Source organism: Somniosus microcephalus, chromosome 5 (assembly GCF_052327205.1).
Source record: "Somniosus microcephalus isolate GS21.2 chromosome 5, FLI_Smic_1.0, whole genome shotgun sequence".
Taxonomy (NCBI): Eukaryota; Metazoa; Chordata; class Chondrichthyes; order Squaliformes; family Somniosidae; genus Somniosus; species Somniosus microcephalus.
The window spans coordinates 284,986,463-285,012,254 of record NC_140991.1 but is presented as its reverse complement, the minus strand read 5'-3'; the positions used below and the strand labels follow the sequence as shown (position 1 = coordinate 285,012,254).

The following is a 25,792-nucleotide window of genomic DNA, read 5'->3' as shown; positions in this document are numbered from 1 at the left end:
GCAAAAAGGAGGGCTACAAAATTTTTCAGTAATTCCTGGGAATTGCGAGTGTCGATTCATCACTTATAATTCCATCCAACCCCTCACTGATGAGATGGGCAACTGTGGGCACATGCCAGGTGATTGAATGGCATTAAGCCAAGTACTGCATGTGGCTAACCCGTCGAGCAATAGCAGAGCATTTCTCCACCAACAGTAGACTGGAAAATTGTTCATGGCATTCAAGAAAGATTTCTTGTTAAAGAAGTACGATGACCATGAAAAACCCAAAATTAATCTTAGTTAGATAGTAGTGAAGGGAAGATGAGCAGATTTGGAGAGATAATTCGGACTTCTGTACTGAACGACTGGTTTATCTGTATTTTTCTCCTTGAGCTTATTTATTCTTGGTGGGCAGTGTCCATCCTTAAATCTTCAGTGGCCTTTGCTGGAATGGAAGGGAATTTGAGAATCGGAAGCCACACCTTGCAGGGAATCAGTTGATTAAGTCTATTGGGAAACATATGCCATGCATCAAACCACTCAGACCTTGAGACAAGATTTTCTGGTTCCACACACAAACATAGCAGAACATCTGTTAAACTTTCCCTAACATTGTTGCTGTTTATAACTCAGCGCAAGACATGTCACATGACCCATGGCCATCAGGTGGTTTGCTTGGTCAGGGTTAATATCCTACTCTAATTGCAAAATACTCCTAACCCCACCCCACCCCACCCCCCTGTGTCTGCATCTGCTTAATATGTTACATCTCCAGCTTTTTCCAGTTCTGATGAAGGGTCCCAGACCTGAAACTTTAACTCTGTTTCTCTCTCCACGGATGCTGCCTGGCCTACTGAGTATTTCCAGCATTTTCTGTTGTTATTTTAATATCCTACTCGATGGTTTCTTAACCTGGATCATCTTAGGTACTCAATCCATTTCTCAACAAAATAATCCCCTTATTACACCATCTTATATTATTCTGTACTGATGAGAATCACTGCACTTTCTTGCAGTTTCCTGTCATGTAATTTCAGCTCTGCTTTAACCTACTAGGGTTGATTTTGTTTTATTTAGAACTTTATTTTTGCATGTAAAATGTTCATGAACCAGCTCGCCACCTACTTCAAGCCTGCCTGGGTTTCTGTTCCCGAGAGGGCTGGTACATCATCTGTACCTGGGCTACTCGGAGATGCTAGTTACTGACCAGACACGACTCCTGAATATATGTGTGTGTGTGTGTGAGGGGGAGAAAGAGACACACAACACAGCCTCCCCTCAGCACAGCACAAACCAATAACCTCCTTATTCTGGGATGTCAAGTATCAGTGCTCAAAACATGCAATTCTACCTCTCAATTTCTATTTAATAAAATGTTCACGACCTAGATAGAAGTGCGCTTGATCCCAAAGCTTCAGAGGACATCCATTAGCCCTTCAAGCTTTGCTTTTGTGACCATGGTGCATTCCGAACCCTCTATCGGAAATTGCAGCCTTATTAGTCACTCCTAATTAGTTAACAAATTCATCTACCCATCCATTGCTTCATGGTTTTAAAATATATTTTCTTTGTATCTGAAAAAGCACAATGGCAAACTGGATGATTTTCACGTTAACAGAGTCTGTTCTTCCATCTACTCAGACTGAGTCATTACTGGGTGGTCTGCGAGGCAGCAGTAGTTCTCGGCTATCGTGCAAACCAATGCATCAGCAGCGTGATATCCCGCATGTGGGCTCAGCACATTTACCTTAATTTCCTTCTTTTTCGGCCCCTCGTTGTTTTCTGCCTCCTCATGTTCTCGGACGCCCTGGGTGAGGTTGGTGTAGTTCGCCAGTCTGTTAAGCAGGGAGGAGACCATTGGGTTCCTGTCCAGTTCCTCCTGTTGAGCAAGATCAGAACAATCACCTTATATATTTTCCTCAACAAACACATGACATTTTCTCCCTAAAGGACACACATGCAGCGCTACACAATACAACAAGGGGATGGCAACAGTTCAGGAAAGAGGATGAACAGAACCAATATGGTCCAGTACTCCCTAGTCAAATCCCACCTTCTGTCACTCTGATTGGAATGGCAGTAGATATTGCTTTGGGGGAACTCTGCACACTCTTGGCTGGAGTGAGCTGGTAGCAAGGTGAGGAAAAAATGACAAATATAGATTGCATGAAATGTATTTACCACACCCGAGGTCAAAGAATACTTCTGGGTTGCTTGGAAGAGATGTATAAATGGCTGCTAAATAACAGCATGTGTCATTTCCTATTGCTAAGTTAATGAGGTCATAATATTCACTCTCAATTCGTTACACCTTGTGGCACTGACCGGAGAGTGGACGTTATCTACTGGCTGGAGGGTGTAATTACAGCATTACAAGTTTACAGACAGTTTCCATTGTAAATGTGGACATGTGAATTCATAAAAAATGAGGGCAGAATGCATGACTTTAAAATGAGGACTGAATCATGTCAGCAGGCCCTGGTCGTATTATCCCCCTCCCTCTAGCCCCCTTTCACCTGAAGACTACACTCAACTTTCCCATGTGCAACACAATGGGAGGTCAACTAGGTTAATTCACAATTTCTTTTTCGATCATTTCAATGATTATTTTCAATCTCAGGAGAAAACAAACAGTCACCTAGTAATTATGCTTTCTTTAACCAGCGTTCAACGTCTCTCATCACTGACTCAAGAGCATGCTCCAGGGGCTGCTCTTCACAAGTGACCGTTGCCGGGCTATCCTACTGGGGGCGGGAGGGGAGTTAAGTCAACAGCTGCCATTAACTGTCCTTCCAACATCCACACTGGCACTTCCCAGTAGGAGGAGTGGATAACAATCACATGCAGAAATCCTACTTATTTGGTTGCTCCCCTTGGGTTACTGGAGGCCAATTACCACCTGGACTGGCCAAGATCATATAATTCAGCACCAATCAGGCATTGTATGTAGGACCTTCTTGTATGGCCGAGCTCAACACTGGACACTGCACTTAACAAATGAGTCATCAAGGGAGCTCACAATCCGGCCATGCTTTGGCAGCTGAATCTTTAGGAATGAATGTTCATTTGCATTTTTGGCAGGATTCCATCTGGAACCTGTAGCAGCGAATGTCGTCCTTCTGCAGGACTGAGGGTGCAATGATTGATGGGTAGGACCACCACCACCACCTTCTTCTCAGGGTAATAAATGCTGGCCTTGCAAACGACGCACTCATCCAGAGAAATTTTTTTTTTTTTTAAATCAGGTCTGAATCCAAGGGCTAGATTTTCAACTCATCACCTGGGTATAAAAGTGGCACTGTGGATTGGCTGCCCACTATGGAAATGAAAAATCAGGCGTTTCCATAACAGGCAACCGATCTGCAACGTTTGTGCAGCAGTTTCAAATTCTATCACAAACTCCATTGTTCCAACAAAACATGAACCCATCGTTCTCTTAGATTTAGATTGACCTATGTGTTCCAGTATTTTTTTGTTATTTTCTAACATTTGCATTTATTCCTCTCTTTTTACAGTACAAAACTCTGCTGCCCGTATCCTAACTTGCACCCGTTCACCCAACACTGGCTGGCTGACTTACATTGCCTCTTGGTCAAGCAATGCCTCAACTTTTATAATTCTCATCCTTGTTTTCGAATCCCTCTCTCTATGGCCTTGCCCCTCCCAATCTCTGTTACCTCCTCAACCCTCTGTGCTCCTCCAATTTTGGACACTTGTGTATCATCGATTTTCATTGCTCCGCCATTGGTGGCTGTCTCTTCAGCTGCTTGGGCCCTAAGCTCTGGAATTCCCCTCCCTAAACCTCTCCGCCTCTCTACCGCGCTCTCCTTCTTTAAGTCAATCCTTAAAACCTACATCTTTGCCACCTGTCTCAATATCTCATGTGACTCGCTGTCACGTGTTTGTCCGATTATGCTCCTGTGAAGCGCCTTGAGAAGTTTTACCATTAAAAGGTGCTACATAAATACAAGTTGTTGTTGTACATTAAGTAGTATGCAACAAAACGAGACAATTTACCTCAAAAAGCGCCAGGTTTTTCCCTTCATACAGGATTCCTTTGTCGATGTCGGTGTTGTTGATAAAAGGACTGCTTTCTTTGGGAATGCCATCTCCTAGTTTAAATAAAATAAATCCATCAGTGTTTGAGGCAATAAAAAGAGTTTAACTATGTTGATAATGGTGCATGGATCCTGATGAATAGATCATTGTTAGTGTATTATTACTAATTATTGCTAATTATTGCAGAGCTAATTGACTTGAAATTATTTTATATATTTTCTTTAAAATTACAATTTTTATTTGGCAGGCTGCGCACAGTTAAATTGTATGACTAGCAACCCTCCCATAAACAAGCTGCCTTAGAAGGTGTACAGCTCTTTTAATACAATTCCACGTTTCCCATTATCTTCTGAAGTGCGTTTATGAGCAATTCACGGTGACTACCGAGAAGCAAGTACTCAAACGTATCATACTCAACTCATTACTATAGCCCATTAAACACGACAGGGCCTCACTGTGAAATGGAGCATTTGGTTAGGCTTCAGCCAATACCTCCCCAGAGGAAGATGACAGCTCATTTTGCCGGATTATATCGAGCTGGAGAGAGGGAGAGCAGATCTGCTGTTGACACCGATGATCCTTACTTTCCATTTCTCTTTGTCAAATACATGTATAAAAAACACATTTATCGTACATTATCCAATGTTAGCATGCAAACAGATCCTACGGTTCACACATTCCCTGCATGATGCACTCGCTTTTCTCAATGTCCAAATATCGCTGGAGAGGAATTGTCCTCCAATTTGTTGTCACTATGGTTACCACCTTTTGCCATTTCCCATTGGGAAAGAGCAGAATAAAGCGGTGACTGGGCTGTAATTGTAGCTCGAGTTCTGCCAGCTTTTATTTTGCATTGATGAAAGTTCACTGAAACCCTTAATTAGCAGCTCCACATTCTAAAACATAAAAAGTAGGTGGGGGGAAAAAAGGCTCAATTAAAAAAAAAATGGTGTCAAGTTTACATGTCAAATAAATTCCCGACAGCTCATTCAAAAATACGGGTCTGTGTCTGGTAGAGTTCCAATCTATCCAGTTTTGGCACAGAGCTTGGAAGTATTAAAACACAACAGTGTTCCAATTTAGCTCAAAGGTTGTACCCTCTCAAGAGTCAGATGGCTGTGGGCTTAAGTCCCATTCTAGCACTTGAGCACATAATCTTGGCCTCAGTGCTGCACTGAAGGTCCCATCTTCTGGATGAGACATTGAACAGAGGTCCCATCTTCCCTATGGCACTATTTGAAGAGGAGCAGAGGAGCTGTCCTGGCCAAATTTTATCCCTCAACCAACACCACAGTTTAATTGGCCATTTATCTCATTGCCATTTGTTGGATCTTGGTGTGCAATTTGGCTCCTGCATTTCCCTACACTTTAATAGTACTTTGTTGGCTGTGAAGCGCTTTGGGACATCCGGAGGTCATGAAAGCTGCTATATAAATACAAGTTCTTTATTTCTTTCATTGATCTCACTGCTGTGTGTGGGACCTTGTGGTGTACAAAATGGCTGCCACATTTGCCAACATAAGTGACTACACTTCAAAAGTAATTAATTGGGTGTGAACTGTTTTGGGATGCCCAAAGATGTGAAAGGCACTATATAAATGAAAGTTCTTTTTCTGAACAACCCGAGTCTCACTCTTTTAAATTAGAGCACTACAGATTTTCACCGTTAAATTTAGCTCAAAAACAAAGTTTCTTACCCCTACCAACCCTAACTAAATGGCCTTGCAGGTGACTCCATTCAACTGCTGAGCACCCATAATTGGATTCCCTTCTCTCATCCTACAACACAGCAGTAACCTTCTTCCCTTTCTTTCCCCAGTAGGAAAATGAGCTCACCGGGCAAAGTAGAAGACAACATTGCGTTTCCAAAATGGTACCAAACAGTGGCCGCATAAAAAGCATGGCATGAATTTTAAAAAAGAGTTAAATTATAATGGGCTGACTAAAATAATTTTCAAAGAAACTATAGTACTGTGAAAATGGGACAAGCTATAAATAAAAATGACAACAGAGTCTGCAGTGAAAGGAATTCAGTTTAATGCAATGGGTTGGCACATTGTACTTTCACCTTAAGGCCCTTGGTTTGAATCCAGGACGGACTGATAGAATAAGAAAGTCTAAAGTGAAAGGACTTTGGGTAGTCTTGATCCAGCTTCTAATAGCCACAAGTCCACAGTACAAAACTGCAGAATTAAATCACTATTATTTTCCAAAATCTTATCTCCAAAAAAGTCACAAATTATAAATAAAATGGAATTGGGTGCTGCTGAATCAAATTAGTCTGGACTTTGATTGACTGGGAAAGTAAAGAAAGAAGGCATTTGCAATTATATAGTTAAATAATCTGTTTTAGGTATTGATTGAGGGATAAATATTGTCCCAAACACCAGGGAGAACTCCCGTTCATCTTCGAATAGTGTCGTGGATCTTTTACTTCCACCTGAGGGTGCAAACCACCCGAGGGCTTAATATCTCATCTGAAAGACGGCACCCTCGACAGTGCAGCACTCCTTCAGTTATCACACTGGAGTAGGTACTCAAGTCTCTGGAGTGGGACTTGAACCCACAATCTTCTCACTCCGAGGCAAGTGTGCTACCTACTGAGCCACGGCGAACACTTGGAGTCAGTAGCTCTTGGAGATGATTTGTAGCCAAGGGCAATGTGGGAATACCATCACTTCCAAGTTCTTGTCCAACTCACATACCAGCATGAATTGGATGCATAATTGCCATTCTATTTTCACAGTTGCATCAATATTTTGGAATCCCAACACCATCGTGGAAGTACCTTTACCACAAGGACTGCAGTGGTTCAATGAGGTGGTCAGCCATCGCCTCCTCACCAGCCTTGCCCACATCCCATGAACAAATATTAAGACAGTTGTTTTAAAGAATAAAGAATTTAGTAAGGAAAGAATGAATTAAAAATAAAAACTGAAGGAGGAAAATGGGGAAGGGAAAGGCAGAACATGCAAAAAAAAAAAACTATTTTTCCAAGTCTAAATAGAATTATGTACATACATTCTTACAGCACAGTAACAGGCCATTCGGCCCAACTGGCCTGTGCTGGTGTTTATGCTCCACATGAACCTCCTCCAACCCTACTTCATCTAACCCAATCAGCATATCCTTCTATTCCTTTCTCCATGTACTTATCCAGCTTCTCCTTAAATGCATCTATGCTATTTGCCTCAACTACTCATTGTGGTAGTGAGTTCCACATTCTCACCACTCTCTGGGTAAAGAGGTTGCTCCGAGTTCATTATTGGATTATTTTGTGCTCAGAGTTGAGGTTGCAATAATACTCTGAATAACTATTATAATATTAAAGCTTATTTCAGCATTAGTGTTTTAGCTAAAAAAGTAGAGCCCAGAGGGCTCTTTTAACAAACTGGCAGTCAAAGCTCAACCATCTGAAACTAGTAGGTAAGGTTCCTGTTTGCAGGCCTTTGTCCCCTCTGCACTCGGAGTCAGATGACTTTGTAGGCTGGCCAAGGCAGAGAACGTTGGACTATTTCATTACACCTTTCTAAAGGGAAATGTTCGAGGGCGGGCAACTGAGCCCGAGGGCCTCTGCTGGGGTTCCCGATTTCACTTTCTCCCAGTGTAGTTGCCATGATGAGAGCAGTCAGCTCTCTCAAGAATGAACGCTTCTTCAATCTGCCATTCTGGATGGCCCACTTTCTTTCATCCCACCTGTAAATGTTTCTGCTATCATCTTCTCTCCTCCTGCCCACCCCGCACCCCAACTTTTTTTGAAAATTTGTTTTCAGGATGTGGGTGACGCTGGCAAGGACAGAATTTATTGCCCATCCCTAGTTGCCATGAGTACGTGGTGGTGAGCCTTCCCCTTGAACCACTGCAGTCCATTGCAGATAGTGCTCCCACAATGGGAAGAGGTAGGGAATTGCAGGATACTGACCCAGTACCAACGAAGGAACGACAATAAGTTTGGATGGTGTATAACTTGGAACGGAACTTGGAGGTGGTTAGTTTTTTCCCCAACCTTTCTCCTCTCCCTCCCTCTTTTTGCCATTTCTTTTTCTTCCCCACAAATGTTAACCTGGTCAGTATATCCTTCTATTCCTTTCTCCCTCATGTACTTATCTAGGTTGTCCTTAACTGCATCAATGCTATTCGCTTTGACCACGCCATGTATATAAAGAAGTAGGTGTTAAGTATCCTCTCCGGGTCTAGCAGTATTTCGAAGTATCACCTACTTAAAATAACTGAAATTTGAGAATGGAATTATTGAGACACCACAATACAAACTCTCCCTCTCCTATAATCATTACAATACTGACTATACTTTAAAAGTGCGTCATTAGCTGTAAAGCGCTTTGGGACGATCTTGCAAAACTCTATTGGACACTTTCCTTGCAAAAACATTTATTTCTCTGTTCATAAAGAAAATCAAACCCACAGCTCACAAACAAAGGCATTCCAGGAGCTCAGCCAAGATTTAAGGGTTCTGTTGACTGTGTTTCGGGTGGATTTCTAATTCAACGGACCGCCGGGTCAGCTGGAGGCAAGGCCCATTTCTCGCTGACCTACATTGGCTCCCGGTCTGGCAATGCCTCAATTTTAAAGTTCTCATCCTGGTTTTCAAATCTCTCCAGGGCCCCGCCCCTCCCTATCTCTTAACCTTCTCCAGCCCTACAACCTTCTGAGATCTCTGCGCTCCTCCAATTCTGGCCTCTGGCGCATCCCCGATTTTAATCGCTCCACCATTGACAGCCGCACTTTCAGCTGCCTAGGCCCTTAGCTCTGGAATTCCTTCCCTTAAACCTCTCCGCCTCGCTTTCCTCCTTTAAGATGCTCCTTAAAGCCTACCTCTTTGACCAAGCTTTCTGTCCTAATATTCCCTTATGTGACTGTGTCAAATGTTGTTTGATAATGCTCCTGTGAAACGCCTAGGGACATTTTACCACATTAAAAAGGTGCGATATAAATGCAAGTGCTTGTTGGCTATTGATCATCAGTGGTACCACTCATACTTTCTGTAAGTGTGATGCATTTAAGGGGAAGCTAGGTAAGTACAAGAGGGAGACAGGAATAGAAGGATATGTTGACAGGGTTAGATGAAGTATTAGAGTGGGAGGAGGCTCGTGTGGAGCATAAACACTAGCATAGACCAGTTGGGCCAAATGGCCCGTTTCGGTGTTGTAGACTTCGCCATGAATCCCAATTTCGTCTTTTCAAAACAGCCACAAACAAACCTTCATTTTTCTGGAAATCAGAAATAAAAACAGAAAATGCTGGAAATGCTCAGAAGGTATGACAACAATGTTTCAGGTCGATGTCCTAATGAAAGGTCATCAACCTGAAATGTTAACTCTTTCTCTCTCCACAGAGACTGCCTGACCTGAGTGTTTCCAGCATTTTCTGCTTTTACTTCATTTTAATCTGTTTGCTCATTAGTCTTGGGCTGTAATGCAAAATGGCAAATTGGCCGCTCGTTTTCAGGAAAAGACAATCGAGTAGAGTGCAAAACTGGCTGCCGATTTGCTGTTACCCATTTTGCACTACAGCCCAAGACTAATTTATACCTCTATTTCTAAATTTGATCAGTACTTTGAGGGTGGAAAAGCTGTTCAAAAAGGGCCAATTCAGCACACAAATTATTTTTAATCATCATGAACAATATTGCTTTCTAATAATGGTAGTGTCTGTCATAGCTATGTCATCATGTTCAGAGTAAAAAAAAACTGTAGACACTGGACTTCCTAAGTAGGCTGGTCATTATAAAAGAGCCTTTAGTGAACAATGACTTTTTGTGTTGTCGTCTCTGGAAAATGACATCAGTGTGCTGCTGTCCTGTATTTATACCGTGCTTTGTGGTTCTCCTTGGAGGTCTGTCGGAACTGGGCTCAGGGAATGAGCAGTTATGTCATCAGGCACAGTTGCCCTCTGAACCCATCTTCAATGGGCGGACCAGCAACTTTTATGCTGGGTCAGTCCAGGGACTGACTGGTTGGGTCATGATGCTTGCCATTCTGTATCACAGTGCAAGCATACAGATACTAAACCGGTTTACTGCATTTAACAGGCCACTGAAGGAGGGTTGTTCTAGGGCAAATACCCACAACAAGAAAAGGGGTTGCACCTGCCGTTGGCTAAGTGGACATCAGGTCATTCGTACTAGAGTACTATCATTTTGCAAGACCCATCCGTCAGGAACAGGAGGCCATTCAGCCCCTCAACCCGTTCTATTAGTTCATGGCTTATCTGTACTCCAACTCTATTTACCTGCTTTTGCTCCATATCTCTTGATGCACATGCCTAACAAAAATCTATTTCAGTCTTGAAAGCTCCAATTGACCCAGTATCCAGTCTTTTAGGGAGAGAGAGAATTCCAGATTTCCACCACCCTTTGTGTGGAAAAAGTGCTTTTCACGCATTAATCACCTTTGATACATCATAGAATTTACATCTTCATCTAACCCTAGCAGCACAGCCTTCTGTTCCTTTCTCACCTTGTGTACATATCTACCTTGCCCTTAAATGCATCTACGCGATTCGCCCCAACTACTCCATGCGGTAGCAAGCTTCACATTCTCACCACTGGGTAAAGAAGTTTTCTTTATTCCTTATTGGATTTTTTAGTGACTATCTTGTATTTATGACCTCTAGTTTTGGACTCCCCCATAAGTGGAAACATCATCTCTACATCTACCCTATCAAACCCGTCATAATTTTTAAGACCTCCAACAGGTCAGCCTTCTCATTTCTAAAGAAAAAAGAGCCCCAGCCTGTTCAGGCTTTCCAGATAGTTATAACCTCTCAGTTCTGGTATTATCCTTGTAAATCTTTTTTGCACCTTCTCCACAAATGCAGAAATCATGTTTTGGTTCTGCCAATTCAATTTGTGTAAAAATAATGCAGTTTTCTATGTCCTTTGCAACACCTTAAACAGCCAGAAAATCAAAGGTCATCAGGTTTGCTGGATATAGTGGCTTACTGGTATTTGCAATAACATCCAGGGAATTGGGTTGAGAGAAAGGGCAACAACAGCGAGATTATGGCAGAGAGAGAGATTTTTTAAAAATTGGAAACAATGGGGTATAAAGTTGGTCACAGTTTCCACTTCGGGTGTAATCAGCAATCTTGGTGCAAATTGTGCTGGTTTTCACGAAATGAAGTTATGTTTCAAGTTTCCACCCAAACTCATTAGCAAAATTACAAACGTAAAATCTTCCATAAACCAGTACAATCGGGCAACGTCGCAGAACGCAACGGTTTATTTTTTCCCGTTGCATTAAAAAATATTAATTGACGTATTTAAGAGTGGTAACCTGGTGCAGTTTTATTAATACAGCTGAAAATGGGTTTATCACAAAAAAAAGCATTTTTAACTAGTCCACCACCTGTGAGTACCCGATTTTAAAATACTGAAAGGGACTTCAAAAAAACTATACCGAACATAAGAAATAGGAAGAGTAGGCCATATGGCCTCTCGAGCCTACGCTGCCATTTAGTAAGATCATGACTGATCTTCTACCTCAATTCCACTTTCCTACCCTATCCCCTTATCCCTCGATTCCCTTAGTGTCAAAAAAAAAATCTATCAATCTTAGTCTTGAAAAAGCTCACTGACTGAGCACCCACAGCCCTCTGGGTTTAGAGAATTCCAAAGATTCACAACCCTCTGACTCTGAAAAAAATTCTCTTCAACTCAGTCATAAGGCTGACCCCTTATCCTGAGACTATAACCCAGTGGCGGGCTAAAGTCTGGTCCGTCAAGGCCTAGCTTCGAGCTTCAAATGTCCGCCCCACCTGACTCCCGCCCCATGTGACATCATAGTCTCCGAGGCAGCAGGGGAGTGGCCGCTGTTGTTTAGAGCCGGGTTTGCGGGAAAAGCGCAACCTAACCCAAACCGTAGCTGCGGAGACTGCCAAGGCGCAATGACATCATTTTTGGTAAAATCATTCGCAAACAAATCCCGTGCGAGCACCTGGACGAAGACAATAAGTGTATCGCTTTTAATGATACTGAACCACAAGCTTCAACGCATCCCAAAAAGCCCATCGTCCAAAGCAGTAGATTCCGGTGCAGCGCTTCTGGGTCACCTGATGATCGTTGGTTTAAAAAAAAATGTACAGCGAAGTTGGGCTTAACAAATGGCTACAGGCTCATTCTGAACAAAGGCCCAGACGGTGGATAGTCTGTCTATCACGTTCACCTCCACGTATGTGGTGGACGACAAATGCTTTGACCGCCAGGTTAACTGCTACTTGAACGTTACTTGATCTTTGGAACGCTTAATGCAGTCCCTTAAATAAAGAATATGTTGCGTGCAGAATAATGGTGCGCCAATCCCAAAACACCATTACTGTTTTCCTTCAATGTATCCATTGCTGTAAGCTTACAAAATAAATTCAGTTAATAAGGAAAAAAAAAAGCAGGGGAATCAACATAGCAATGAACCTTAGAGACGGGAGGCGGAGATACGGAGACCGGCGGCCGAGGAGGGCGGAAGTCATGGATCAGGGGAGGATCTTTTGCCAATGGCAACATGGCCCCTAGACTCGGAGTGCAGCAGCGGGGTGGGCACAGGCCTGTCTTCCCCTCCTGCCCACCCACCCCCCCCCACCCCCCAAAAGCCCAGGCCCGAGTGATGGGGTGACTGATGGATGATACCACCTAACTAATTAACGCAAAACTGATGTGTTTACTAATTATCATTTTAATTATCTCAAATTTATTAATTAAACACTGATTATTTATACTGGTGTAGGAGTCGCTGGAAATCAACAGACTGCGAGACTTTCGTAGCAGCAAAGAAAAACGCATGTTAGCTTTATTAACTCTCCGCATGGACTGAGGGACTCGGCCTCGTCGCAGGGCTATGATGTCATCACACAATCGACGACTCTTAAAGGGACCCTGCCCCGATAACCCAACCAAGTTCCGTACATAACATGGAGCGATAACAACATTGGCTAAACATAGTGAATTGTGTTACTGTCCCTATGTGGTCTCCGCCAGACTGGCATAATAATATCAATGGCTAAGATTAACATGATACAGGTTTACCCAAAACTTAAGTGTTGCTATTTTTAAGGAAACATAGAAACTGGGAGCAGGAGTAGGCCATTCGGCCCCTCGAGCCTGTTCCGCCATTTAATGAGATCATGGCTGATCATCCAAATTCAGTACCCTGTCCCTGCTTTCTCCCCATATCCCTTTAGCCTTAGGAAATATATCTAACTCCTTGAATATATTTAATATAAGTTGGCCTCAACTGCCTTCTGTGGTAGAGAATTCCACAGGTTCACTACTGTGGGTGAAGAAATTCCTCCTCATCTCAGTCCTAAATGGCATACCCCTTATCCTTAGACTGAGGACAAGACCCGTTTATTCCAACTCTTTGTCTCCTCGACACTTTGTCCGAGTGGCTGGCAGTGACCAGTGGGGTACCGCAGGTATCGGTCCTAGGGACACGGACACACACACGACGAGGGAACTAGATGTAATATCTCCAAGTTTGCAGACAACACAAAGCTAGGTGGACGTGTGTGCTGTGAGGAGGATGCCGAGAAACTCCAGTATGGTTTGGACAGGTTGGGTGAGTGAGCAGAAGCATGGCAGATGCAGTAATGTGGATAAATGCGAGGTTATCCACTTTGGTGGCAAAAACAGGAAGGCAGATTATTATCTGAACGACAATAGATTGGGAGAAGGGGAAGTGCAACGAGACCTGGGTTTCCTTGTGCACCAGTTGCTGAAGGTAAGCATGGTATGTTGGCCTTCATAACGAGAGGGTTCGAGTATAAGAACAAGGATGTCTTACTGCAGTTGTACAGGGCCTTGGTGAGACCACACCTTGAGTATTGTGTGCAGTTTTGGTCACCTTATCTGAGGAAGGAGTTCAGCGAAGATTTACCAGACTGATACCTGGGATGGCAGGAATGACATATGAGGAGAGATTGGGTCGATTGGGCTTATACTCGCTGGAGTTTAGAAGAATGAGAGGGGATCTCATTGAAACTTATAAAATCCTAACAGGACTGGACAGACTGGGTGCAGGAAGGATGTTCCCGATGGCCGGGGAGTCCAGAACCAGGGGTCACAGTCTAAGGATAAGGAGTAAGCCATTTAGGACAGAGATGAGGAGGAATTTCTTCACCCAGAGAGTGGTGAAACTGTGGAATTCTCTACCACAGAAGGCGGTGGAGGCCAATTCATTAAATATATTCAAGAAGGAGTTGGATATATTTCTTAAGGCTAAGGGATCAAGGGATATGGGGAGAAGGCAGGGACAGGGTCCTGAAATTGGATGATCAGCCATGATCTCATTGAATGGCGGAGCAGGCTCGAGGGGCCGAATGACCTACTCCTGCTCCTATCTTCTATGTTTCTATGTCTGCCAGCCAGTTCTCTATCCATGAAGGGTTCTTAACAATAAATGCCATAACAAATTTTAATGGTTGCTGTTGTTAACAATTCATTTTGTGTGTACAGCAATTTTCCTGCTAATTTTTTTTGGGTGCGCTGCCCCTTCCTTTCAAATTTCCGTGCATGCAGTTTTCCCATTCGCTGAATGGGCTGTGCAGGACCTCCATGTCACGGCGGGACCTCCAGACCGCTATGCAGCTTAATGGCAACATTAGTGCGCGGCCTGCAACAGCTCACCACAACTTAAGTGGCCCCCCAGCCCAAATAATTGCCCATCCCCGCTATAACACCTAGTTACAGACTCTCCAGCCAGGCGAAACAGCCTCTCAGCATCTACCCTGTCCAGCCTTAATAATTTTATACATTTCAATGATATACTGATTAAGTAAATTACAAACTTTGTAATAGAAGCAAAAGAAACAGACTGCACAGAGCGTGAAAATCCAATGCGTCACATTTTAGGCCTGCGCGTCTAAAAAAAAAAATAGCTTAATTTGAAGAGCCTCCTCGAACAGTCGTAATCAGATGGAAACTCGCCATGCTCATTGCTTCAATTGGGGGCACGGCCAGTTATGAGAGTGGGGCCGTCTTCAAGCACAATATTTTTTTAAACCAGCGTTAAAGATCGCAGAACCTCGATTTACGCTCAACATAACTTAAATTCCACAATCTTATGCTAGTTTGGCCGATTTCAGATGAATTGTTCTGGTAAAACCGGCGCAAACTAGCAGAAACTCTGGGCCAAAGTCCCTGTACCCATCAATAATGGAGATAAAAGATTGCTTTTTGTAATAAATGGAAATGCTTCAACGTTAAAATTTGTACGCAATTTACATATTTATCTCTGTGCCAAAGGGAATGATGCTGCCAAAACTCTGATAAACAACATGGCACCTGACTCTGAGTCATTCGGTTTCCTTTTAAATTTGCTAGTAAAAGACTCATGACAAATACAAGTAGAGATGCAAGACTTCAGAGACAGATAAGCAACAAGAGTGGAATGCTATCATGCTTTATTTATACTGCAGATACTGGTCTCAGACCAGTACCAGTACCGAGGAGTTCCAGTCAAGCAGTATCTGGTTTAATCTGCAGGACAGCACCGTCAATCCTTCGGGTAGGAGAGCGCCCTACTGTTTGCAGTGATTTGCGTATGGTGACATGTTTGCGCAGAGCTCCTCCCTCAACAAGGCTAAACTTGGAATGCTTAAAGGGCAGACAATAGGTTTTCGCAAGTCTCCAGAAGGTCCCAGGGACCCCCGGGCACTTTTTAATCCTGGTTGGACACCACACTGGAGCTAACATCCAAGGAGTTTCGCACCAACAACCTGCATTTATATAGCACCTTTAATGTAGTAAAACATCCCAAGGCGCTTCACAGGAGCGTAATCAGACAAAACAAAGACACCGTACCAAAGGAGGAGTATTAGGACAGCTGGGTCGAAGAGTTGGTTTCAAGGAGGGCCTTAAAGAGGGAGAGAGAGGTAGTGAGACAGTGAGGTTTAAGGAGGGAATTCCAGAGCTTAGGCCCGAGATGGCTGAAGCTGCAGCTACCAATGGTGGAGCGAAGGGAGTGGGGGACGCACACGAGAGACGATCCACTTGCCTTTCAGGTCAGGCCCCAATTCCAAAATTTACACATCAAATCTAGCAGCAGTATGCAGAGATGCTCAACTGGAAATGTGAACACACCCTTATTGAGAAAAAGGCACTGCATTGAATAAGTGTCAGTGAATTCAGAAGACATTAAAATCACAGGCAATTCTGCCCAATTGGTAGACTTCTACATAAAATAACTCAACATCCATTTCTGATGGAGAGTAATAAAAAGAGACACATGACATAGACCCGAGACCCAGTTATTGAATGCACTGCATTCATGAAGCTAAAACTGTCGGTATTTTTTTTATTCTCTGGATGCGGACATTGCTGGCAAGGTCGTCATTTATAGCCCATCCCGAGCTGCACTTGAAAAGATGGTGGTGGGCCTTCTTCTTGAACTGCTGCAGTCTATGTGGTGAAGGTGCTCCAACAACGTTGTTAGGTGGGAATTCCAGCAACAAAGGAATGGCAATATATGTCCAAGTCAGGATGGTGTGCGTGTTGAGGAGCTACTTGAAGGTGGCGGCGTTCCCATGCACCTGCTTCCCTTGTGTCTTCCAGGTGCTGGAGATCGCGGGTTTGAGGTGCTGTCGAAGAAGCCGTGGCAAGTTGCTGCAGTGCATCCCGATGGCATAGTGGCAGCACGGTGGCATAGTGGTTAGCACTGTTGCCTCACAGCGCCAGGGACCCGGGTTCGAATCCGGCCTCGGGTGACTGTGCAAACTCCACACACATTCTCCCTGTGTTTGCGTGGGTTTCCTCCGGGTGCTCCGGTTTCCTCCCACAGTCCAAAGATGTGCAGGTTAGGTTGATTGGCTATGATAAAAATTGACCCTTAGTGCTAGGGGGATTAAATACGTGGGGTTACTGGGATATGTGTTGGGGTAGGGATTACGGGGATCGGGTGGGGCCGAAATGGCCTCTATCTGCACTGTGGGGTTTCTGTGAATTTCTGTGAATCCTGTAGACAGGACACTGCAGCCACGGTGTGCTAGTGGTGGAGGGAGTCGATTTTTAAGCCAGCGGATTGGGTGCCGATCAAGCAGAAGGTTGCACTCTCACCTCCTCGAGTCAGGGGGTCGTGGGTGCAACTCTTGTCCAGGACTTGAGCATATCATCTAGGATGGTACATCAATGCAGCACCAAAGGAGTGCGGTTAGCTTTAAAGCACTTTGGGATGGCCTGAGAATGTGAAAGGAACTATATAAACACAGGCTCATTTGTTCTTAAAATGTCAAAGATGAGGAACATTTTTAACAACAACTATTTGCATTTATATGGTACCTTTATGCAGATTTTCAGGAAGCAAATAATTATAATGTAATATGAGCTGAAAATAGCCATTTAAAAAATACTGCCAACTGCATTTTGCTGAAAGTAATTAGAACACTTTTGACATGACAAGATCAGTTATACTGCCAGCTCTCATCCGTGAAGTCGTGAAAGGCCAAGCTCCATGCAAGTGCACTCAAACCCACAAACAGAGCATCAATCTTCGGTCTTCAACTACAGGTAGTTTCTGCTCTGAGAATTCTTGACGGGACCACAGTCTCTCCAGTTCAGTAGAAAGGTGTTGTGTCGGTACCTTTCTACCTAGACACAATTTAGGACTCAGAACTCAGAGATTCAAACATGAAGTGCTTTATTGTAAGGAAAGGAAGTTCTGGAAAGTTCCGAACAAAGAGAGCTAAACTTAACCGAGAGAATACCCAACCATTTATCTCCTATGACAGCGCCACCACAGGTGGGAGGAGAACACACAATGCATAACAAAAGGGAAAGGCAAGCCATGTGCTAGCAAAAGAGGAAGAATTAGAGGACGCCTAGTACAAGAGCAGATAACCCGAGGCCAACTTGCAGGTCAAACCAGTTATCTCCCTAGACCAGTATGGTGCATTTACTCATTAAATGATTAGTGGGGTCTAAAGAATGCTCGAATGCAGCGGCTTAAAAGATTTATTAAAGTTCCTTGCAACATCGCTTTTAGTTAATGTCCAAATTAAAAGGACACACACAAAACAGATGGACGTCGCATAATAAAAACCCAGCAGCACTAAAATGGTAGCATGCCACAATAAGGAGCAGTGGAACATGGCTTGGCACCTGCCATTCTCCTGCACCAAGCTCCTGACTTTGGTCATGTTGTTGCAAGGATCTGGAGCCAGGTACCTTGCTCTGGTGTCAGCTGTGGCTCAGTCAGTAGCATTATCACCTTGGAGTCTGAAAGTCATGGTTTCAAGTCACCTTCGAGACTTGAGCACAAAATCCAGGCCGACACTCCAGTGTAGTACTGAAGGAGTGCTGTACTGTCACAGGTGCCATCTTTCAGATGAGACGTAAAACTGAGGCCCCGTCTGCATTCTTGGGTAGAGGTTAAAAAAAAAATCTCATGGCACGGTACTATTCGAAGAAGAGGAGACTTCTCCTGGTCAATATTTGTCACTCAACCAAAAATGATACCAAAACTATGAATAACCTATCAGGAAAGACTGAACAGGCCGGGGCTCTTTTGTGTAAAGAGAAGACTGAGAGGTGACCCGATAGAGATTATGAAAGGGTTTACATAAGAAGTAGGAGCAGGAGTACGCCATACGGCCCCTCGGGCCTGCTCCGCCATTCAATAGGATCATGGCTGATCCGAACTTAGACTCACGTCCACTTCCCTGCCCTCTCCCCGTAACCCCTTATTCCCTTATCAGCTAGGAAACTGTCTTATCTTCTTTTTAAATGTATTTAATGTCGCAGCTTCCACAGCTCTCTGGGATAGCAAATTCCATAGATTTACTACCCTCAGTGAAGAAGTTTCTCCTCATCTCAGTTTTGAAAGGGCAGCCCCTTATTCTTAGATTATGCCCCCTAGTTCTAGTCTCACCCATCAGTGGAAACATCCTCACCGCATCCACCCGATCAAGCCTACTCACAAGCTTATATGTTTCGATAAGATTGCCTCTCATTCTTCTGAATTCCACTGAGTAGAGGCCCAACCTACTCAACCTTTCCTCATACGTCAACCCCCTCATCTCTGGAATCAACCAAGTGAACCTTCTCTGAACTGCCGCGAGAGCAAGTATATCTTTTCTTAAATACAGAAACCAAAACTGTACGCAGTATTCCAGGTGTGGCCTCACCAGTACCCTGTATAACTGCAGCAAGACTTCCCTGCTTTTATACTCCATCCCCCTTGCAATAAAAGCCAAGATTCCATTGGCCTTCCTGATCACCTGCATACTAACCTTCTGTGTTTCATGCACCAGGACCCCCAGATCCCTTTGTACTGTAGTACTTTGCAGTTTCTCTCCATTTAGATAATAACTTGCGCTTTGATTTCTTCTGCCAAAGTACATAACCTCACACTTTCCAACATTATATTCCATCTGCAAAATTTTTGCCCACTCACAGCCTGTCTATGTCCTTTTGCAGGTTTTTTATGTCCTCCTCACTCACTGCTTTCCCTCCCATCTTTGTATCGTCGGCAAACTTGGATACGTTGCACTCGGTCCCTACCTCCAAATCGTTAATATAGATTGTAAAGAGTTGGGGTCCCAGCAGTGACCCCTGCGGAACACCACTAGTTACTGATTGCCAACCCGAGAATTAACCATTTATCCCAACACTCTGTTTTCTGTTAGATAGCCAATCTTCCACCCATGCCAGTATATTGCCCCCAATCCCATGATTTTTTATCTTGTGCAGTAATCTTGTGTGGCACCTTGTCAAATGCCTTTTGGAAGTCCAAATACACCACATCCACTGGTTCCCCTTTATCCACCCTGTTTGTTACGTCCTCAAAGAATTCGAGCAAATTTGTCAAACATGACTTCCTTCGTAAAACCATGCTGACTCTGTCCGATTAAATTATGCTTATCCAAATGTCCTGTTACTGCTTCCTTAATAATGGACTCCAACATTTTACCAACCACAGGTGTTAGGCTAACTGGTCTATAGTTTCCAGCCTTTTGTCTGCCTCCCTTTTTAAATAAGGGCGTTACATTAGCAGTTTTCCAATCTGCTGGGACCTTTCCCGAATCCAGGGAGTTTTGGAAAATTACCACCAATGCATCCACAATCCCTACCGCTACTTCTCTCAAGACCCTAGGATGTAAGCCATCAGGTCCAGGGGATTTATCCACCTTTAGTCCCATTATCTTACTGAGTACCACCTCCTTAGTGATTTTAATCGTGTTTAGCTCCTCCCCCCTATAGCCCCCTGTTTGTCCAGTGTTGGGATATTTTTAGTGTCCTCTACTGTAAAGACTGATACAAAATATTTGTTCAGCGTTTGATAAGGTAGACGTAGAGAAGATGTTTCCATTTGCAGGGGAGACTAGAATTAGGGGCGATAAATACAAGATCATCACTAAAAATCGAATAGGGAATTCAGGTGAAACTTCTTTACCCAGAGAGTGGTTAAAATGTGGAACTTGCTACCACAAGGAGTAGTTGAGACAACTCGCAAAGATGCATTTAAGGGGAAGCTAGATAAACACATGAGGGAAAAGGGAATAGAGGGATATGTTGATGGGATTAGATGAAGAAGGGTGGGAGGAGGCTTGTGTGGAGCATAAACAGTGGCAAATGGCCTGTTTCTGTGCTGTGGATACTATGTAATCACTAAAAACAGATTATCCGGTCATCATCACATTATTGTTTGAGAGAGCTTATTGTGTGCAAATTGGTTGCCACATTTCCTACATTACAACAACTGTAGTGTATGTGCCTTTAAGAGCCCCAGGTGTGCTGTAATGCCGGTAATTGCCACTCGGGCTATATAAGCCTGTATATTGTGTATATCCGTTAGAACCACCCCCAGACTTTGCTTAGTAAACACCTATGAACCAACTCCTGTCTTCAGTGTCTTTATCAACACACGGACACTACAGTGGCGACGAAGTGGAAATGGACTTACCTGCAATTCGGCAGCACCTCAAGGACATCGATTCCTCGGGCGTCCAGAAGACTCAAGGAAGTGAGAGAAGCTGTGGTTTCACCAGCTGGCCAAGCCGGTGGCAGGTACTGCGCTAATCCTTCCTGGGCATCAGGCTGGGGCTCCAGCGGCTGGCTCTACAGCTGAGACAGGCAGCGAAATCGGAGGCAAGCAATAACGGACTGGGAGGGAGCACTCGAGTGACGGCCGGCGCGGCAAGCAGGTCAGCGTTCAGACCTGGAGAGAAACTCCGGCGGGAACGAGTCTCCAACAGTAAATTTAAAAAAAAAAAACAGAAACCGCAGTAAACAGCGTTGTCATCGGCAGCAGTGGCGGGAAAGCGCCATATCTTTGCTGCAGAAAGGAAAGAAAAGCGCGGGAAGCGCCATATCTTTTCTGAAATGCCTAAGTCTGGCAACATTGATGCTTTTGATAGCGAAAGAGAGGATCGGACCACATACGTGGAAAGAGTAGAGTTATATTGCACTGCAAATGGAATAGAAGATGAAAAAAAAGCTTCAGTACTTCTGAACTTAATGGGCGCAAAGGCATACAGGCTGTTACGAAATTTAATCACTCCAGCCAAACCAAAGGACAAGAATTTTAAAGAAATTGTTGATACCCTGCAGGAGCACTTAAACCCAACACCGCTGCTGATAGCGGAACGATTCAAGTTCTTCAAGAGAAATCAACACAAGAATGAAAGTAACGCTGATTACCTAACCGAATTAAGAAAGCTATCAAAGTACTGCCAATTCGGGGCAGGACTATCAGATTATCTTCGAGACAAATTCGTTTGCGGTCTCCTAAGTGAAGGAACACAAAAAAGGCTGCTTTCTGAAAAAGATTTAACATTGGACAAAGCTTTCAGTATGGCTGTATCATACGAAGCAGCAGCAAGAGGAGCTGCAGAGATACAACAAAAGACACAGGACTTCGGCACCCATGAAATGACACAGGGTTTCGAAAGATGTTATCGCTGCGGCAGATCCACCCATAACCAGAGGGACTGCTGGTTCAAGGACAAAGCATGCAGGCAATGCGGAAAGATTGGACACATTGCACGGGTATGCCGATCTGGACAAAATAAATCCACAGACAGAAAAAAAAAATCAATAAAGTACAGGAAGGTACAAATGATGACGGACAGTAGCTCCAAAGACCAGAAGAGCGATAGCGACTTCGAAAACAAGAGACTAAGCTGTCTCAAATTACATAATGTACTTGCCAAAGATGATTACCAAACCATTTGGGTTACCCTCACGATAGCAGGGTCCCCAGTTAAAATGGAGCTAGATACATGATCAGCTCTAACTGTAATAAATCGACGGGATTACGAGAGGCTATTTTCACATATACCTCTAAAAGACACATCCATTATCTTAAAAACATATACGGGGCAGAAAGTATACCCCAAAGGAAAAATAAGGGTGCCTGTTGTATACAACGGCAAAGAAATACAAAAGTTGTATTTATACATTCTACAAGATGGTGGTCCACCGTTGTTGGGACGTGAATGGATCAGAAAGATACGTTTAGACTGGCAATCCATTCAGGCACTGACGGTGACCAGTAAGAAAAAAAATGACGACATCATACCTGAACGATTAAAAGACATCTTGGCCAACGCCAAAGAAGTGTTTCAAGAGAAACTAGGAACTTTGAAAGGCATCACCACCTCAATAAAAGTGGAAGATGCAGCAATTCCCAAATTTTTTAAGGCAAGACCGGTGCCATACGCAATACGTCCAGCAGTCGAGGCAGAGCTGGAGAATTTGGAAAAAGCAGGCGTATTATCCAAAATAGATTGGAGCGAGTGGGCAACACCCATCATTCCAGTCATGAAGAAAGCATTGAATAATGATAAATCTGCAGAACAGAGAAAAATTCACATCTGTGGAGACTTCAAGGTGACTGTAAACCCAGTCCTTCACACAGTACAGTATCCTCTTCCGAGGATCGAAGATATTTTCGCCTCACTATCCGGAGGGAAACGTTTCACCAAAATTGACTTGGCACAGGCATATCTACAGATGGAGGTTGAGGAGGCCTCTAAAAAGTATCTCACGATAAACACACACAAAGGCCTGTACCAGTACAATCGACTGGTTTTTGGAGTAGCATCAGCTCCAGCTATCTGGCAAAGAGCTATGGAGCAAGTCCTGCAAGGGATTCCGGGGACTCAATGCTACTTAGACGACATCCTTGTAACAGGAGAAAATGACAACGAGCACCTTGCCAATTTGGAGCAGGTGCTCACTAGGCTGAAAGAACGGGGCCTACGAGCAAATCGCCCCAAGTGCGAATTTTTCCAAAATCAGATATCATATTGTGGCCACATAATTAATAATGAAGGGTTGCATAAGTCACCTGAAAAAATTGAAGCGGTCATAAAAGCCCCAGCACCTGAAAATGTTTCACAATTAAGGTCGTTCCTGGGATTAATAAATTACTATCATAAATTTTTACCGAACTTATCAACTCTTCTACACCCTCTTAATGAACTTCTACAAACAGGAGTGATTTGGAAATGGAACGAAGACTGTAAACGTGCCTTCCATAAATGCAAAGACTTAATCACATCCGAAGAAGTTTTGGCTCATTACAACCCATCACTGCCAATCAGACTGGCGTGCGATGCATCCCCTTACGGCATAGGAACAGTATTATCCCATAAATTCCCTGATGGCTCAGAACGGCCGATAGCTTTTGCGTCACGCTCATTAAACTCAGCTGAGCGTAACTATGCCCAAATCGACAGGGAAGCGCTCCGCCTGGTATGGGGAGTGAAGAAATTCAACCATTACCTACACGGACAAAAATTTACCTTATTGACTGACCATCAACCCCTCATCTCCATATTCAACCCTAAAAAAGGTGTTCCCATTATGACAGCGCAAAGGCTACAGAGGTGGTCCCTTTTTCTAGGGGCACACCAATACAACATAGAATACAAAGGGTCAAAACAGCATGGGAATGCTGGCGGTTTATCGCACCTACCGTTGCCAACGGTAGAAGAGGCACCTACCGTAGACCCAGTAGAGATGTTCCACTCTACCATAGTGGAATGTCTACCAGTAACAAATTCTGCCATTGAAAGGGAGACGAGAAATGACCCGACTCTCACGGGTCTACGATTTAACAGCGAAGGGATGGCCAGCACATGGCGAACCACTGTTGCCAGCATTCTCGCAAAGAAGAGAACAGCTGTCAGCGTGCCGAGGAACCTTGATGTGTGGATCCAGAGTGGTAATTCCACCCAAACTCCAGGATAAAGTGCTAAAGGAGCTTCACGAGGGGCATCTGGGTGGAGTGAAAATGAAGAACCTAGCTAGGGCGTTTGTATGGTGGCCAGGTATCGATGGAGACATCGAAGAAATGACCAAGAGCTGCCTAGGATGCCAGAAGGTCCAAAACGCCCCACCACAAGCCCCTCTACATCCATGGGAGTGGCCCTCATCTCCCTGGAAAAGGGTGCACATCGACTTTGCTGGTCCATTTATGGACTCAATGTTCTTAATCGCGGTTGATGCACACTCCAAGTGGCCGGAGGTAATAAAGATGTCCTCCACCACCACGGAAAAAACCATCACAGTATTAAGGACCATATTTGCCAGGAATGGGCTGCCGGAACAGATATGTTCTGATAATGGACCGCAATTTGTGTCCGAAGAATTCAGAAAGTTCTTAAAAAAACAATGGGGTTAAACACTACACGTCCGCCCCATACCATCCCGCCACCAATGGATTGGCTGAAAGGTTTGTCCAGACCTTCAAGAAGGCCATAAAGGCCATGGGTAATGAAGACATAAAACTTCAGCACAAGGTGGATAACTTCTTATTCGCATACAGGAATGCAACACATATGGTTACCAACCAAACTCCCGCCATGATGTTCTTCAATAGAAACCTAAGATGCCGGCTGGATTTGGTCAAGCCCAACATCAGAAGGGACGTGGAGAACCGGCAGTTTCAAGGCATGAATGAAAGGCCAACTAGAACCTTCCAGATAGGTCAACAAGTTTTGGCCCGGGACTACCGTACCGAGAAATGGCAGCCTGGAACTATCTGCACACGACTAGGACCACTGATGTATACCGTGGACATCGGAGAAAGCATAATAAGGCGCCATGCTGACCAAATCATAAAGTCATCCGAAAAGGGACAACCTACACCACAACTCTATACATCGAACGATGAAGTAGAGATACCCATATCTACCTCCGATCCGGTGATACTGGAACCCGATGAACCCGACACTGGCATTCAAGCCGAATCAGCCTTGCCAGAAGAACCTACGACACCACCAGAAACTACTACACCCCCGAGGAGTTATCCGGACCGAGTCAGCAAGCCTCCTGAGAGACTGACTTATAATTAATAATAACTACAGCAATGTGTATATTATTTTGCTTATAACATGTAATTAATAATTACTTAAAATATGATGTACTGGTTAGCTAAAAGGGGAGGAATTGTAGTGTATGTGCCTTTAAGAGCCCCAGGTGTGCTGTAATGCCGGTAATTGCCACTCGGGCTATATAAGCCTGTATATCCGTTAGAACCCCCCCAGACTTTGCTTAGTAAACACCTATGAACCAACTCCTGTCTTCAGTGTCTTTATCAACACACGGACACTACAACGACAACTTCCTTTCAAAAAGTAACTCATCGGTTCTAAAGAGCTTTGGGATGTCCTGAGGTCATAAAAGCATTTTCTAAATCCAAGTCTTTCTTTCTCGCCAGTGAGTATGGAACATGAGCACCTCCCAAACCCGCGACCTCTACCACCTCGAAGGACAAGGGCAGCAGGCGCATGGGAACAC

At 44.0% G+C, this 25,792-nt stretch overlaps 1 protein-coding gene and 1 pseudogene across 10 annotated transcripts in view; one reads left to right on the top strand and one right to left on the bottom strand.

Annotated features, from left to right (window-relative positions):
- LOC147117789 (solute carrier family 12 member 7-like) overlaps positions 1-25,792 on the bottom strand; it is a 257,428-nt gene that overhangs the window by 93,626 nt on the left and 138,010 nt on the right. For all 10 annotated transcript variants that reach the window (XM_085989073.1, XM_085989066.1, XM_085989072.1 and 7 more), the window contains exons 2-3: positions 4,000-4,094; positions 1,730-1,861 (exon numbers count right to left, since the gene is read on the bottom strand). In XM_085989073.1, the coding sequence (XP_085845199.1) occupies positions 1,730-1,861; positions 4,000-4,094 (227 nt within the window). The remainder of the gene's footprint in view (positions 1-1,729; positions 1,862-3,999; positions 4,095-25,792) is intronic.
- Positions 11,178-12,269, top strand: LOC147117791 (adenosine 5'-monophosphoramidase HINT1 pseudogene; annotated as a pseudogene).